Raw genomic sequence first — 15,066 nt, 5'->3', positions numbered from 1 at the left:
TTAGATCAACAATTTGGGCTGGTGGGGCTTGGTGACATACCCCCTTTGATAATAACTTCTTTATTAATTATATTAATTATGACTTTGCCTTGCACTGCAGTAATGGGACTGGAAGCTTTCTATTTTCTTTCAGATTTCAAAAGTAATGCTGCTTCAGTTTCTTTACTTATGTTCCTGGCAATTAAGTGCTATCCCAAAACATAAACACAATTTCCTCTTTTGAAATCATTATGCAAGGAGTGTCATGTGAAAGCTGCTGTTACTTAAAATATGATCTTGTAAAATAAAGGGGAGCGCTCCTATTTATCAGACTAGCAAGGAGCTGTTATTAAAAATCTTAATAGAAAAAACTATGCTGTCCATTCTTTTTTTTCCTTTTTTTTTTCCCTCCTTCCAAAAAAAAAAAAGGCCTTTGGGATATTTTTAACTAAAAAGAAAGAAAAACCAAACAAATGAACAAATATTTTTATTGTTTTGACTATGGTTGTTGAAATATGGCCTATAGGAAACGTAGTAAAAAGAATGATCACATGCACTTCTCCTCACATGATGAGCTGTGAGCTGTCAGGGCTAACCCTGCAGCCACAGCTCTAAGCTGTCTCCTCTTTACCTCAGCCAGCCACGAGGGTTCTTCTCTACAGGAAAGATTGACCTTGGAGTCAGACTGACCTGGTTTAAATCTATTAGGTTGAACCACAGGAAATTGCTGTTTATATACACCAAAGATGGCCAAATAATGGCAATTTCATGGGGGTCGACCTAATATCATCTTCTCATTGGTCAAGCTTCCGATTACTGTGAGGACTACAGATGATGTATTTTAAATGCTTTACTTATTCCATGGCACTCGGTATGCTCACAATACATGTGACTAATACAAACTGCAAGAAGCAGCAGGGACATTTCAAGTCAGTTCAACAAGCCCTATTTGAGACCCTCCTTTTCATCCCAGGCACTGCTTTTGTGCTGGGAATACCTGGATTCATAGCTGCCAGGTGGCATGATGCATGCAGGAATTTAGCAGTATACCCATGATAGAGGGTAGCATGGTGGTGGGGTAAGAACTTTTGTGGGGATGGGGAGATGAGGGCAGCCTTTTCTCAGGTGTGATGCCTCATCAGGGTGCTGCAGAACAGACAGCGTGGTGGGGAATGTTCCAGGCTGGGTGTTCAGAGAACCTCAGGCTGGAGAGAGAGAGAGAGAGAGAGAGAGAGAAAGAGAGAGAGAGATACAGAGAGAGAGATGCTATAAAATGAGGTTGGAGAGATGGGCACGGCCCACAGGGTAGAGTTAAGTTTTGTGAGGCCTGGATATTTTACAACCTGGGGGGACCCTCTTTACATAACAGCCATGTAAACACCCCTCTGGGGACTCCTAGGTCCTGAAGCTGGGAAGCCTTGACATTTCAGCTTTATTATCTTCCTCAAACATCTGCACCTGGCAGGGCCACAATGTGAGGGGCCTTGTTAAAGAGCAGGGGGCAGACAATGCTACTGAAGGATCTTAAGCAGGAAAGTGATATTATTAGATTTGACTTTGAGATAAAGCACCCCAAGGGCTGTCTGGAAGATGGATCAGAGGAGCTTATGTTAGACAGCTGAAAAACCAATTAAAAAGCTATTTTAATAATCCAGAGGGCCAAGAGTTTGAACATGGCAGAATTCATGAAGAAGGAATTAACTCATCATCACCCAGCAAAAGTCACTGGGGGATAGTCACCCCAGGAGGCCTGGTCCTCCTGTCCCTGAACCCATGCTGAACAGGTAACAGATGCTTTTAAAATCAGATTCTCCACCTGGGAAGGTCTTGAATTAGTCACATGACCAGAGGCCTGTCATTCTACACACAAGTGGTCAGCCAGGGCACTGTCATGCCCACTGAGGCCTGGTTATTCCTCGTTCCTGCCCTGCCCTGTCACGTGGCTAGGTTCTTCCTCAGTTTTCACTTCAATATTTCAGTTCTCTGTCGGGTTCAGAGTCTGACTCTGAATGCTGGACTGCTTGGCCAGGGCTCCGTCACCTGCTAAATCTCTGCCATGCTCTTTCTGTCCCTCCAAACCTGAAACTGGGCCATGTACTCCACCCACTGCATCCTCCTAGGAAAACCCCTGTTCCTCTTGTTCATCCTTTGAAATGCTGTGAATGGGTCTGCTCTGCAGTGATCCTTCTCTGGCTACCTCCCACTGTTCCCCCTAGATTCAATGACTCACTCACCTCATCTATATCTCGCATGTACCTTTATTATTATATGTATTATGCTCTATAATATTTATTTGTATATCTTTGAGGTTGGGAAACATATCTTATACTGTCATTTCCCCAGTAGCTCACACAGTCCTTAGTAGATAGTAGACACTTAATAAGTGTTGGGTCAACAGATTTGAACTGAATTCACTCCTCCCCTTTTTAAATAATACTACACAATAATAACCCGGCCAGGATCTAGCTGTGCCTCCTTCTAAGGACCACAGTACCCCAGCCTACCTGGATTTGCATATCTCGTACTATCTGTGCCTCTTGCTTCAAGGCCTCCATTCAATGGGTTGAACTGATCTTCACCCAGAATCAAGCCTGAATTCATCACACACCCCTCCCAATTTCACATCTTTCCTGGGTACCCTCCTACAGCTGGGCCTGATTTCTTCTGGCCAGTCCTTGCTCAGTCCTCACTTCTTCCCAGCCCATCTCTGAGGTGAACATGCTTTGTGACCTCTCTGGTTGTGCTGTCTGGACAAGAGGGGGGTACTTAGTCCAAAAGCAGCCAATTCATGGGCTAGATCATACCTGTAAGGTAGCCCAGTGGGAAAAGCTTTAACCAAAGGGATTGTCTTGGTCAGTTTGGGCTGCTATAATAAAGTACCATAGACTAAGTGGCTTATAAACAATAGAAGTTTATTTCTCACAGTTCTGGAGGCTGGAAGTCTGAGATCAGGGTGCAAGCATGGTGGAGCTCTGGTTAACAGTGGTCATTTTCTTACTGTGTCCTCACATGGTGGGAAGGGCAAGGGAGCACTCTGAGGTCTCTTTTATAAGGGCACTAATCCCATTCATGAGAGTTCTACCCTCATGACCTAATTACTTCCCAAAGGCCCTACTTCCTAATACCATCACATTGGGGTTTAGGATTTCAACATATGAATTTGAGGGGAACACAAACATTCAGTCTATAGCAGGGATTTTATGAGCCAATCAGACTGACAGATCATGTAGTGGAAAAAATCACTTTGAGGAGCCTTCCCTCAGCAGGAGAGCTGTGGATGGGGTAGTTTCTCTTAGAAGGGGACTGTTGGTTGGGCAGTCATCATGAATGAGCTCTTGAGAACACTGCTCCAATCTCTATCTGCCTAAGTTTTTCTACTCTCAGTATGGTCCACTCTTGACTAGAGTCACCTGAAACCCAGAACCCTGTGTAGTGTTCCTTCTATAAGAGCTCCTCATCTAACTTTCAAGAACTGTGAAGGGATCTAAGATTTTACCAAACTTACTTACAGGCTAACAAATTATCTTGACACAATTTCACTGATGCTAGTAGAAGGCAAGAGACTTTTGGGTCAGAGACAAAGGACTTTACCACTCACAACACAGCAAGTAGAATGACCATTAGCATATTTACATCAGTTCCTCTTGCTCCCTAGTCCCATGGGAACAATGTGGATGGGGACCAAATGGATGCTTGTGTAAGCTGTGGGTTGTGTTACAGTAGAGGAACTCTGAGCTTAGGGAACCTAAATCTTTTATAATGGGCAGTAAACACGCCTGCTCTGTTCTGGAGAAAGACATTATGACACTGGACAGTAAGCATATCTGGCCTTTTCTCTAGATGGAGGCACTATCTCTATCTTCCATGGCTATTTGTTATACAAACACATTCTTGAAAAGATATTTTGAATGAAGGGTAGTAAGTACCTCACTTACAAGATGAGCAGAAATGTGAGATACTCGCGGGGAGTTGTCTTGAAACACTAACTAGCAGCTCCCATCCATCCACATTCTGGTACTGGCATGTTTATTCCTCAGGTGACAGGAACTTTACTTTTCCAACCCTAATCCCTCGCCTAAGCTCTAATCACAAATTTCCTGCTCCAAGTGAACATCCCATTCAGATAACTTCAATAATTAAATTTAAAATGTTTATATACATCTTCCTTTCCTAACCTTCCAGTTTTATTACCACCATTCTCCTTGTCTCACTAGTTCCAACCTTAGGAGTCATTTTTAAATTCCATCTTCCTCTTTGTCACTGATCACCAATTAATCACAAAGTTCTATCAGCTGTCCTTTGAAATATCTCATTCTCACCCTCTTCTCTTCCTGGCCATTTATACCGTCATTAATTTAATTCAGAATTTTATTTCATCCCTAGAATGCTCAAGAAATGTCCTCATTAGTTTTCTAGATTCCTATTCTCCTCGTTGATACCTCTTAATCCCCTTAAGGCACTGTTTTGATCATATTGCACTCTTATTTTTAAAGTTTCAGCAGTTTCCCATGGCCTGTTCAATAGAACAGTCTAAGCTTCATATCCCACTCAAGGCCCACCCACTCTGACCTGGGCCTTATCTCCTGCCACTCTGTTCCGGCTGTGCAGGCATTGCCCCTTTTCTCTACCTGGCAAACCCGTCCATGCCTGGTCTACTTCCCTACCCTTCCCCATTCCTCAGAGTTCTGAATCCTGTACCTTTGCAAAACCACTTCATCCTTCAGCACCTAGAAGTTCTTCTTTTACTGGTCCAGTCTACACTTATTTCCTTTGTCCAATTATACTTACTTTAATATTTAGCCTCATTCTGTTCCATGTGGCTACTTAATTGTCTTATGTACCCACCTAAGTTTTAAGTTCCTGGAGGATGAGTACTATCATTTGTATACCTTTTATACCACTCAGTGTCTACTTAGCACTGACTTGGCCAAACTGTAGAAACCCAACTCTCCCACTTGCTAGCCATGTGACTGGAAAGGTAACATCTATGCCTCAGTTTCCTCATTTAAAAAATGAGATATAGGGAATTCCCTGGTGGTCCAGTGGTTAGGACTCCATGCTCTCACTGCTGAGGGCCCAGGTTAGATCCTTGGTCAGGGGAATAAAATCCCACAAGCCACGTGGCGTGGCCAAAAAATAAATAAATAAAATAATAATAATAAAATTAAAATAAAATTAAAAAAATAAAATGAAATAAAACTGAGATATAAATAGTACCTATATCACAGGGTTGTTGGGGTAATTAGATTAGATAATATGAGAAAACCTTAGCAGATTACTGGTATATAGGAAGAGCTCAATCAATATTGACTATTATTATTAATCTTATAGTGATGAATGAATAAATACAAAAATGAATGAATAAATAAATGAATACATGAAATACACAGTCCTCTTTTTTGGGGGGGCTCCAGTCTTATGAAGATAACCTTGAAAGATATTTATAATCCCAAACCAGTGACACATGGGAGAAGTTGGATGGAAGATGAGAAGTAGCATCTTCCAAAGGCCTGACAATCCTTGAAAAGATGGATTGTTCAGAGATAAGAGAGACCCCTATAATAGAGAAGAACCAATAAGGGAAAAGTCCAGGTAGTGTTTGCTTGTCTCCTTTCTGTTTCCATGTTTCTCTCTGCCTCTTAGGTAAGTCTAAGGCTCTTGAAACATAGGTGGGGGCACTGGAGAAGCAACAGTATGGCAACTGGTCAAAGAGATGGAGCTTGTTCCCTGGCTGGGGGTTGGCAAAATTTTCCAGAGAGGACACATCATGTCTTTCTGCCAGGGCATCTCTGCCTCCTTAGATCTGCCTACAGGCAAGCTTGATATGAGCTAGTTCTATGGAAAGTTGTCACTGGCTGTCAGAACCATAATGCTGCTTGAGAAGAAGCATTAACTATCTGGAGAAGAAGGCAAAGGAATTCTCTCTTAAAAAGTAGAGCAGCCTCAATCTTCTTCCATTAACAAATTACTATGATTGTCTTTTCAATGCCTTTCTATATGTCACGTACTGTGCTATCCAACAAATAGTCCTCAAAATAATCTGGTAAAGTAAGTATTACAATATCTACTTTAAAGAAAAGAAACTTAGGAGCACCACGGTTAAGTAAGCGTCTTTGGTCATAGAGCTAATAAGTGATGGAGCAAGGATTTAAACCCAGGCATTCCTGCCTCCAAAAGTCTGGGAGTGTTTTCCCTCAATACCAGCATATAAAAGAATCCAAACAAGCCAGGCCTTGGATTCCTACTCACATGTGCTTTCAGCCACACTTCACTAATTTCCTTTTACCATTTATCAGCTATTAACACAACTGTGCAAGTGAGATTATCAAATACTTCTTTGAGGGTGGGTTTTCACAGCTAAGAAAGGGAAGGGGAGACACTGAGCCCTTCAGTAGGGGTGAGGGAAGAAACTAGCCATGGGCAGCTGAAGGCAAATGAAAACAAATTTGTTAGCTGAGGGCTAGCTCTCTGCGTAGCAACTAAAATGTTTTTCACATCTCCTGCCAGATAGAACTTCTGTTACAGTGCTTCTTGTCACCAGTAGGAAAATATGGGCTCCTCCTAGAGCTCTTAATTCTGAATCTGTTACTACACTTAAAAAAAATAATGTTAATAGAGATAATAAAATGGAATCCTAACCACAGTCACTTTGCCGTCTGCATGAAAATATTGGCTCCGGAAAAGGGACAGCCTGGTAGGAAACCAAAGACATAGAAATATGTTTTGAGAATCATATTCTTGGCCTGAAGCAGATCTCACCGTAAGGAAGGTTGGCTGAGGCCAAGGTTCCTGAGGTCAGGAAGGGGGAGAAGCTGAGTAGCTTGTTTTTCTGCAGTCTCAGTGGAACAAGGCAGTCAAGGAGGGTGTATTTTGGTTTCTACTAGCTCTTCCAAGGGAAAAAGCAGCCCAGGTTTGTGTCTCCTCCACAGAAGTTGGGGTAGTTTGCCTTAACAAGGGCAGACCACAGACCCTCCATGAAATTGTGGAGACTTTTCTTGTTGGCCCCATTCCAATTCCCCTTCCAAAGGGTCTCTCTCTCCTGGGTATCCCAAATCCCACTATTCCTGACAACCCAAGCCACCAGCTTGGTTAATGCAGCTTCTGTATACAGTAAGATGATCTGGGTTAATGGGAGGTCCAATAAATTTGATGATTTCACTACTTCTTATTCCCATTGTCTTCATTCCTATTTGATTGAATGAAATAGTTAATCAGGCAATTATTTTAAAATTATGTTTTAAAACTAACTTGATCAATTAAGTGGGTCTGATTAATATAGATATTATTTCTGCTTTATATTTTGATAAGTGCTATTGTATCCCCCAAAAGATGTTAAAGTCTTAACCCCTGATAATTATGAATATGACCGTATTTGGAAATAGGGTTGTTGCAGATATAATTAAGTCAATATAAGGTCATACTAGATTAGAGTGGGCCCTAGAACCAACGACTAGTGTCCTTAAAAGTAGGTTGTGAAGAGACATAGACACATACAGAGGGAAGGCAGTCATGTGAAGATGGAGGCAGAGACTGGAGTGATGCAGCTGTAAGCTAAGGAATGTCAAGGATTGCAGACAACCAAGGATTGCAGAAGCTCGGGAGAGGCAAGGAAGCATTTTTCCCTTGGAGCCTTCAGAGGGAGCATGGCCTTGCTGATACCTTGATTTTGGACTTCTAGCTTCCATAATTGCGAGAATAAATTTCTGTTTTTTAAAGCCACCCAGTTCATGGTACGTTGCTATAGCGGTCTTAGGAAACTAATACAAGTTTTTTCATTTGCATTAATTTTTTTCTTACCTATTGTACCCCAGCACTTATCAAACTACTTCGCAGTATAATGGGAGCTCAATTAACACATGTTGAAGGAACGAGTGAATTGAGTGTGTATGTGTACACACATCTGTGTATGTAGAAGCATATTGATATACTTTCTGATCTACTTCACTCGTTTTCTATTGCAATGAGTCCATGAGTCTATAAATCCATACATGTGGACTGAATAAATAATGCCTATCATGTAAATGTACTTCTTATTTTAACTTAAGAGCCATACAAATAAACAAAACTAACAACTGGCAAGAATTCCTACCAAAAAAGTCAAAGTGAAGTTACATTTGTTAATAAGAAAGTAGGAAAACATGAAAACAGATGGATTCAGCTTGAATTAAGAAATCTTCATTTTTTTCCCCCAATGCCATTCTTGGTAGCCTTCCTCTCCTCATTGCTGAAATCAACTCATAATCCTACTCTGCACGGGGCTTGTACTGCACCAGCCCCTAAGCCAGTGTTTTTTAAAGTGTACTCCATGGATCACCTGCATTAGAACTACCTTATAAAGCTAGAATAATTAAACAGTGTGGTTTAATTATTAGAGACCGATATACAGTTGACCCTTGAACAACATGTGTATTAGGGGTGCTGACTCTCCATGCAGTTGAAAATCTCCATATAACTTATAGCTGGCCCTCCATATACACAGTTCCTTCATATCCACAGTTCCTCCCTGTTCACGGTTCCACATCTGAGGATTCAAATAAAACCGGTGCATAAGTAGACCTGCACAGTTCAAACCCATGTTATTCAAGGGTCAACTGTAGTAGTGTCACAGAAGAGAAAGTTCAGAGTTAAACACAAATTCATATAGAAATCTAGAATATGATAAAATGAGCAATTCAAGTCATGGGCAGTGATGAATTAAGGAATAGATTATTCAATAAATGTTGTTGGGGAAACTGCATAGCCATCTGGGAAAAATAAATAAGTTGCAAACAAATTCTACATATTATTCTAGAATAAAGTCTATGTGACTTAAAGATTTAAATTTTTAAAAATAATCTATAAAGGTACTAGATGAATTTGTGGAATAATTTTTCAGTCTTGGAGTGGGAAAAGCCTTTCAAAGTATAACTTAAAACCCAGAAGTCACTAAATAAAATATTAATTAATTCAGTAACAGTTACACTTTCATAAAAAGCTGTCCCGCAGAAGTCACCAAAAGGAATTCAAAAGATAAATGACAAACTGAGAAAAATATTTGCAACTCATATCACAGCCTAAGGATTTATTTCCCTAATGTATAAAGAGTTTCTAAAAACCAATAAAATAAAGATCAAAAGATACAGTAGAAAAATAGTGAAAGGAAATGAACAGATTTTACAAAAAGAAAATACAAATGACTCAAACATATTAAAATATTCTCATCCTCTTCTCTTATGGTAAAGGAACTGTAAACTTAAACACCAGTGAGGGACTTCCCTGGTGGTGCAGTGGTTAAGAATCCGCCTGCCAATGCAAGGGACACAGGTTTGATCCCTGGTCTGGGAAGATCCCACATGCCGCAGAGGAACTAAGCCCGTGTGCCACAACTACTGAGCCTGTGCTCTAGAGCCTGCAAGCCACAACTACTGAGCTCGTGCGCCACAACAACTTAAGTCCACGTGCCTAGAGCCCATGCTCCACAACAAGAGAAACCACTGCAATGAGAAGCCAGAGCACCGCAACGAAGACTAGCCCCCCACTAGCCACAACTAAAGAAAGCCCACATGCAGCAACGAAGACCCAATGCAGCCAAAAATCAATTTAAAAAAAACAACACCACCAATGAGATACTATTTTGATGTACCATATTGGCAAAGTCAAAAAATTTGATAATATACTTTGTTGGCTAGAGGTCATGAAGAAATGGTGCTCATGCTGGTAAGAGTGTAAACTGATACAACTTCTGTAAAGGGCGATTTGGCAGTATCTATCAAGATCACAAAATCACTTATCATTTGGCCCAGTAATTCCACTTCTAAGAATTTATCCAGATATAATCACTTATGTGTGAAATGACATATGTACATGGTACTTGTTGCTACATTGTTTACAGTTGGGAGAGATTAGAAACGACCTGCATGTCCATTGGCAGAAGATTGTAAAACAAACTATGGTTACTCCCACACTGAAATACTATGTAGTCATCAAAAACGATGAGGAAACTTATATACAGGAATGGCAAGATCTCAAAGAAATCTTGTTAAGTGAAAAACAAAACAAAACAAAACAAGGTTCAGAACAGTGTGTATGGCATGCTACCGTGTGAATGAAAAGGAGAAAATTCATACATAGTTTTTGTTTAATATGCATAAAATATTTCTGGAAAATATACAAGGAAAATTACAGATTCCTAGAATGTAATCCCTACCCCAGACTTATGGAGGCAAAATCTGCACAGGCATTAGTTCTAAAGCTTACTGAAGATTGATAAACACTGACCTTAGGGGGTAAAAATTTGAGAATCACTTTGAGATTCGCTGGCTCAGTTCCAACATGTAGCATTTTGCCCTTTTTCTCAAATCCAGTCTATTTACTCCCGGGACCTTAGTTCTACTAACTAGCTTCCTATTCCTATGACCTCATCACTGTCCCAGAAAACTACTTAGATCCATCATGTCAAACTTCTTCTTCCAGGTATGTAGGAGTCCTGAGCCACTGACCAGGGTCAACATACCCAGAACCAGGATCAACCGAAACATGCACAAAGCTGACAATAGCTCCTTCTTGATAAGTACATTCTGGGAAGAGAGAAAAACTCAATGGAGTAAGCAGAAAGCCAAACCAGGGCCTTAGATTTGGGTTGATAGCAGAGGACAGAGATGATAGAGGAACAGGCTGAGAGGAGGAAGGATTATACATGTCCCCGAAGGTGACAGGACTGAAGATGCCTTTTAAGGAGAGCCAATAACTATGCCTCTGGTTGGGAAAAATTTCAGACCCCTTGTTCTTCCTGAACCAAAGCTCTGCGTTCTCTTTCTAAGCATTACTGCCATCATCAACACTCACCCCTGAACTGAATCATGTGGCTGGGTCTCTGTTATCTAATTCCAGACTTCCATGAGCTGCCTGCCCACCTGCCTAAATTTCTAAATACCTCCTGTTCCCACCAATCATGAAGTATGTGTTTGTACATCCAATGTCTCCAGATACATTCTTAGGACTGAGCTTGCTCTTAGAACCTGCAGCTGTGTCTGTTCTCCAGTGACCCGTCCCCCATTGGTCTGATCTGATTCCTAGATCCCAGCTCTCCAGGTCAGCACTGTTATCCCAAAGGGAACCAAGCCCCATGGGGTCTCATATCCTAGTTGCTGGTTGAAATTCATATCACAAGTTAGATAGGAGCTCTGCCTTGAATGATGTGGCCTGTGAACACAACTACCTGCAACCACATGAAAAGTGAATAATCATATTGATACAGATTCAATTCTCGGTATGGACACCAAAGGAGCAAAGATTTGGCTAGTCTCATACTGGTACAAGTACAGGTCCTTAGTCATCAGATGTCAGAAAAATAGACGGGCAGGTAGGTTAATGGATAATGGCTAGCAGAGGTTAGGACCAATTAAAGATATGTCAGGTCAGGCAATCAGAGTCCTGTGATATATAAATCTGATTCTGAGGCAACGTCTGCCTCAGACCACTCTTTGCCAAGGCAGGTTTGGTATAGGAGTGTGCTCAAAACTTCTCACTTAGGTAAGCAATCATAGGTGGCCAAGGAGGGAGCAAGAGAGTGACAGAAGGTTCTAAACTGTATATAGGTAAATATGCAGCTTGATGTGGTGGGGAGAGCACTGGACTAGGTACCAGTAGACCTGAGTACTACTCATGAGTCCTCTCCATGCTCCTTGTTCCAGTGATCTCCATCCCGACCCCAAATCTTGCCCAGTAGGGCCTCCTTGTTTTCAATTCAGCATCCCTGGTTCCAGAAAACTGTTCTACATCCATCCTCCCCACCTGACTCTGATGGCCTAGAGCAGATACTTGGCTCTTTATGTCTGTTTGGTAATGGAGCATTCCCAGCAAGAGCTATCACCATCAGCAATCTTGGCAACACTTTGATCCCTGAGTGTGACAGCCTTGTATCCTTATCAGCTGAGGACCCTGTCTATGAAGTGTTTAATTTCCAAAGGAAATGCTGGGCCTACAGAAACTTCTAGCTAAGAACAGGGAACCAGTTCTCTTTACATGAAATGTCCTAATCCTATTAGTATAAAGAGAGATTTTTGACAAAATATGTATATATATATATATATATATATATATATATATTTTTTTTTTTTTTTTTAATGAAGCAGAAACATTTTAAAAGAGGAAGAAACATCACACTGGCCTTTGAGGTATTTATTTGTCTTCAATTTTGAAAGTCCTCCATCTTCCCACATTCAATCTGTGGACTGAGAACTGGTCAGGAAGTGGCCTCTGCCACAGTTGTCCCCAAAATGTCAGCAATGCAGGTAAATGTTAGCAAAGTAACTGTCTTCTGCTTTAGATAAAATTCTGCCTGCTCTTTTCCCTCCTTTCTCCTGGACACAAGTCAGCAGTTAGCATAAGGAAAAAAGAATTTCACATTTCCTAAACATTTGACACATTTAAAAATCTCCTGAAAATTCATTTACTGTTGAAACGTTGAGGTTTTTCTACCACAATGTCTTAACCTATCTCCCTACTGACCAGCCATCCTAAAAAGTAACCTTCATTGTCTCACTGCCTGTCTCAAACATCTTTGAGAGTATCTCATGTTCCACAGGGTGAAGTAAAGCTCCTCACCTTGGCATTCAAAGCCCTCCATCAGGCCTTACCTCCTATTAGTCCCTTAAAGAAACTCTTAGTTCAAGCCAGAAAGGCCACTATTAACCATCTTACATATTCCTGGTACCTCATTTCCACTCCTGACATTTCCCCTTCCTTTCCACTTATCCAACATTTATAATTTTTTAAATATCTAGCTGAAGTCCTTCCTCCTTCACAGTGGAAGATCACCTAGCCCACTGAGTTCTCTCTCCTTGTCACACTTACAGAACTTGTTTACTAACTGTTCCCTTCATTTGGGACGTTGCTTTATGACAGGCCTTGTATTTTCAACTTGTTTTTCAAATCCACTTATGCACATATTTACCTTTTCATCTTTGATGTTTGACTTTGAGGGCAAGGATCATATCTAGATTAGATTAGCACACAGCAGACTCACAATAAATATTTACCAATTTTAACTGATTGACAGTTAAAAGATGACAACCCTTTGCTTTGATCTTTTCCCATAACCCTCCCTACTTGCTTTTTATCATGAACCATTCCAGTTCCAAAAGGCCAACATTTTCTTTCTGTCTAAAACCTGTCTAAAATTCTAGGTTTTAACACTGGAAGGGAATTCTCCAGAAGAGACAGGGCAGCTCTTCAGATCGTAGGAGGGCTATCTCCACGACTTTCACCTTTTTTTTTTTTTTGTCAAGGAGGTCTCTTCCTCCATGAGCATGCTGCTGCCCCTTGAGCACTCTGATTCAAGGTGAACAAACTAAAAAGATCTTCTCTAGGGTCACCTAGCACAAAATGGACCTGCTTTATTAAGCAAAAGGAAAGGGAGGCCAAAAGGAAAACAAACACAAAGAAGAAAATGTAAAGGACTTACACATTATAAATTTTGAATCATTCTGACATGAGCTCAATCCCAAGGTGCTCAGGACCTGTCCCATTCCACAAGGCATCTACAGTGTCTACACTTTATTCCCAGATAAAGACAGCCAATTTTAGGCATAAACAGTTGAGTTCTTGTTTCTTATTCCTCAAATTGTCTAAAGCTGAAGAGTGACATTTCATAACCTACTACTCACTTGTTGGCTATATGTCCTAAATTCTTTCTTTGCTCAATGTGCTCTTCTGTAAAATGAGGATAATAATAGTAAAGTAAAATAATCATAAAGTTGATGTGGGGATTGAATGAGATAATCTAGGTAAGGCAGTTAGCAAATGGAAAGCACTCAGTAAATACTATTATTATTTCACAAGCAAGACTGACAGATTAGGTGAGATAAAGGGGGGGGTGGGTTAGAGAGAGGGAAAGAGAGAGGGAGAAAGATTTCAATTTCAACTCTACTACCTAAACCACCCATCTAGGGCCCCTCCATCTCCTCTTTCTGGTTTCTTCTGAGGAAGACATGCCTCTCAGGCACAATGACCATCTTCAAGAACACAGGTTCACTCTTTCAGTCCCAAACAACAATTATATCTTAATACAGTGCAATAATTGTTACACTCAGCATGGTAATAGAAGAGTCCGCTCTTTATGTTCTTTTCTACCTGCCCAATAGTTTCAATGTTTTTCTTGGTACGATGTAACCATGCTCATTCTCCTTACCTACAACTATTCCACTCCACTGTCCTTACCTCAAGATGAAAGATCACAGGTATCTCTTTGCCTTCCTCCTGAAGCACCTGTAATAACAACAAAATTGTTCAAACAGATCACATATGTGACCTTGATAAAACCCTTTTTCCTCTCTGGGCCTCCGTTTCCTTATTTGTAGGTAAGTGGGTCTGACCAGATGATCTCTAAGGTCCCTTCTCACTCTACCATTCTCCACTACCAAAATAGGGAGACATTAAACCAGAAAAGTTAGTCTGGAGCCTTATTGTGGAGAGCTTTGAATGCTGGATTATGGGTCCACTTAATCTCATAGACAGGGAAATTATGTGATTGGAATTTATTAACAATGATGTTTAGGAATAGGGAGTCCAGGGGAGAATTAATGAAGCTTGAACAGGAGAAATGGGTGTATCATGGGAAGGCAGAAACCTTCCAGCTTGGTAAACAATTGGATATAGGGAGCAAGGGAGGATGTGTCAAAGGAGCTGGTGATTGGGATGTTACTAACAGAGTTAGGAGGCTGGTTTTGCAGGTTACATAAAGGAGAGGAGGCTGGTTTTGCAGGTTACATAAAGAATTCTGTTTAGACATACTCTACAACTCAGCAATTCCACTCCTAGGCGTAAACTCCAAAGAAACTCTGGGACCCATATAAAAAGATACATGTGGAAGACTATTCATTGAAACATTGTTTGCATAACAATAACCTAGAAATAATTCAAATGTCCATGAACAGGAAAGTAGATAAATGAATTTTGGTATAGTCACACCCTGGAATATTATACAATAGCCAAAACAGATGGACTGCAATGACACACTGTAACATGGATGGATAACAGCAATTTAAGTTAAAAAGTAAGTCCCTTACATACAACATGGTATCCTATTTACACAGTTATAAACAACGA

At 40.7% G+C, this 15,066-nt stretch overlaps 1 protein-coding gene across 4 annotated transcripts in view; it reads right to left on the bottom strand.

Moving 5' to 3' along the window:
* LOC309644247 (uncharacterized protein) overlaps window positions 1-15,066 on the bottom strand; it is a 337,219-nt gene that overhangs the window by 235,084 nt on the left and 87,069 nt on the right. For 2 of the 4 annotated variants that reach the window (XR_014254303.1, XR_014254304.1), the window contains one exon: window positions 14,179-14,226. Coding sequence is in view for 2 of the 4 variants with exons in the window: in XM_082427910.1 (XP_082284036.1) it covers window positions 14,180-14,226 (47 nt within the window). In the remaining 2 variants the exon portion in view is untranslated. Of the gene's footprint in view, window positions 1-7,697; window positions 14,227-15,066 lie in introns of those variants that run through there. The other 2 variants (XM_082427909.1, XM_082427910.1) reach the window with 1 other exon arrangement.

The sequence above is a fragment of the Balaenoptera physalus genome (genome assembly GCF_965194825.1).
Source record: "Balaenoptera physalus genome assembly, chromosome: 15".
In the NCBI taxonomy this organism is placed as follows: Eukaryota; Metazoa; Chordata; class Mammalia; order Artiodactyla; family Balaenopteridae; genus Balaenoptera; species Balaenoptera physalus.
Note: the sequence above shows the minus strand (reverse complement) of the source record. Positions and strands in the feature narration are given on the sequence as shown.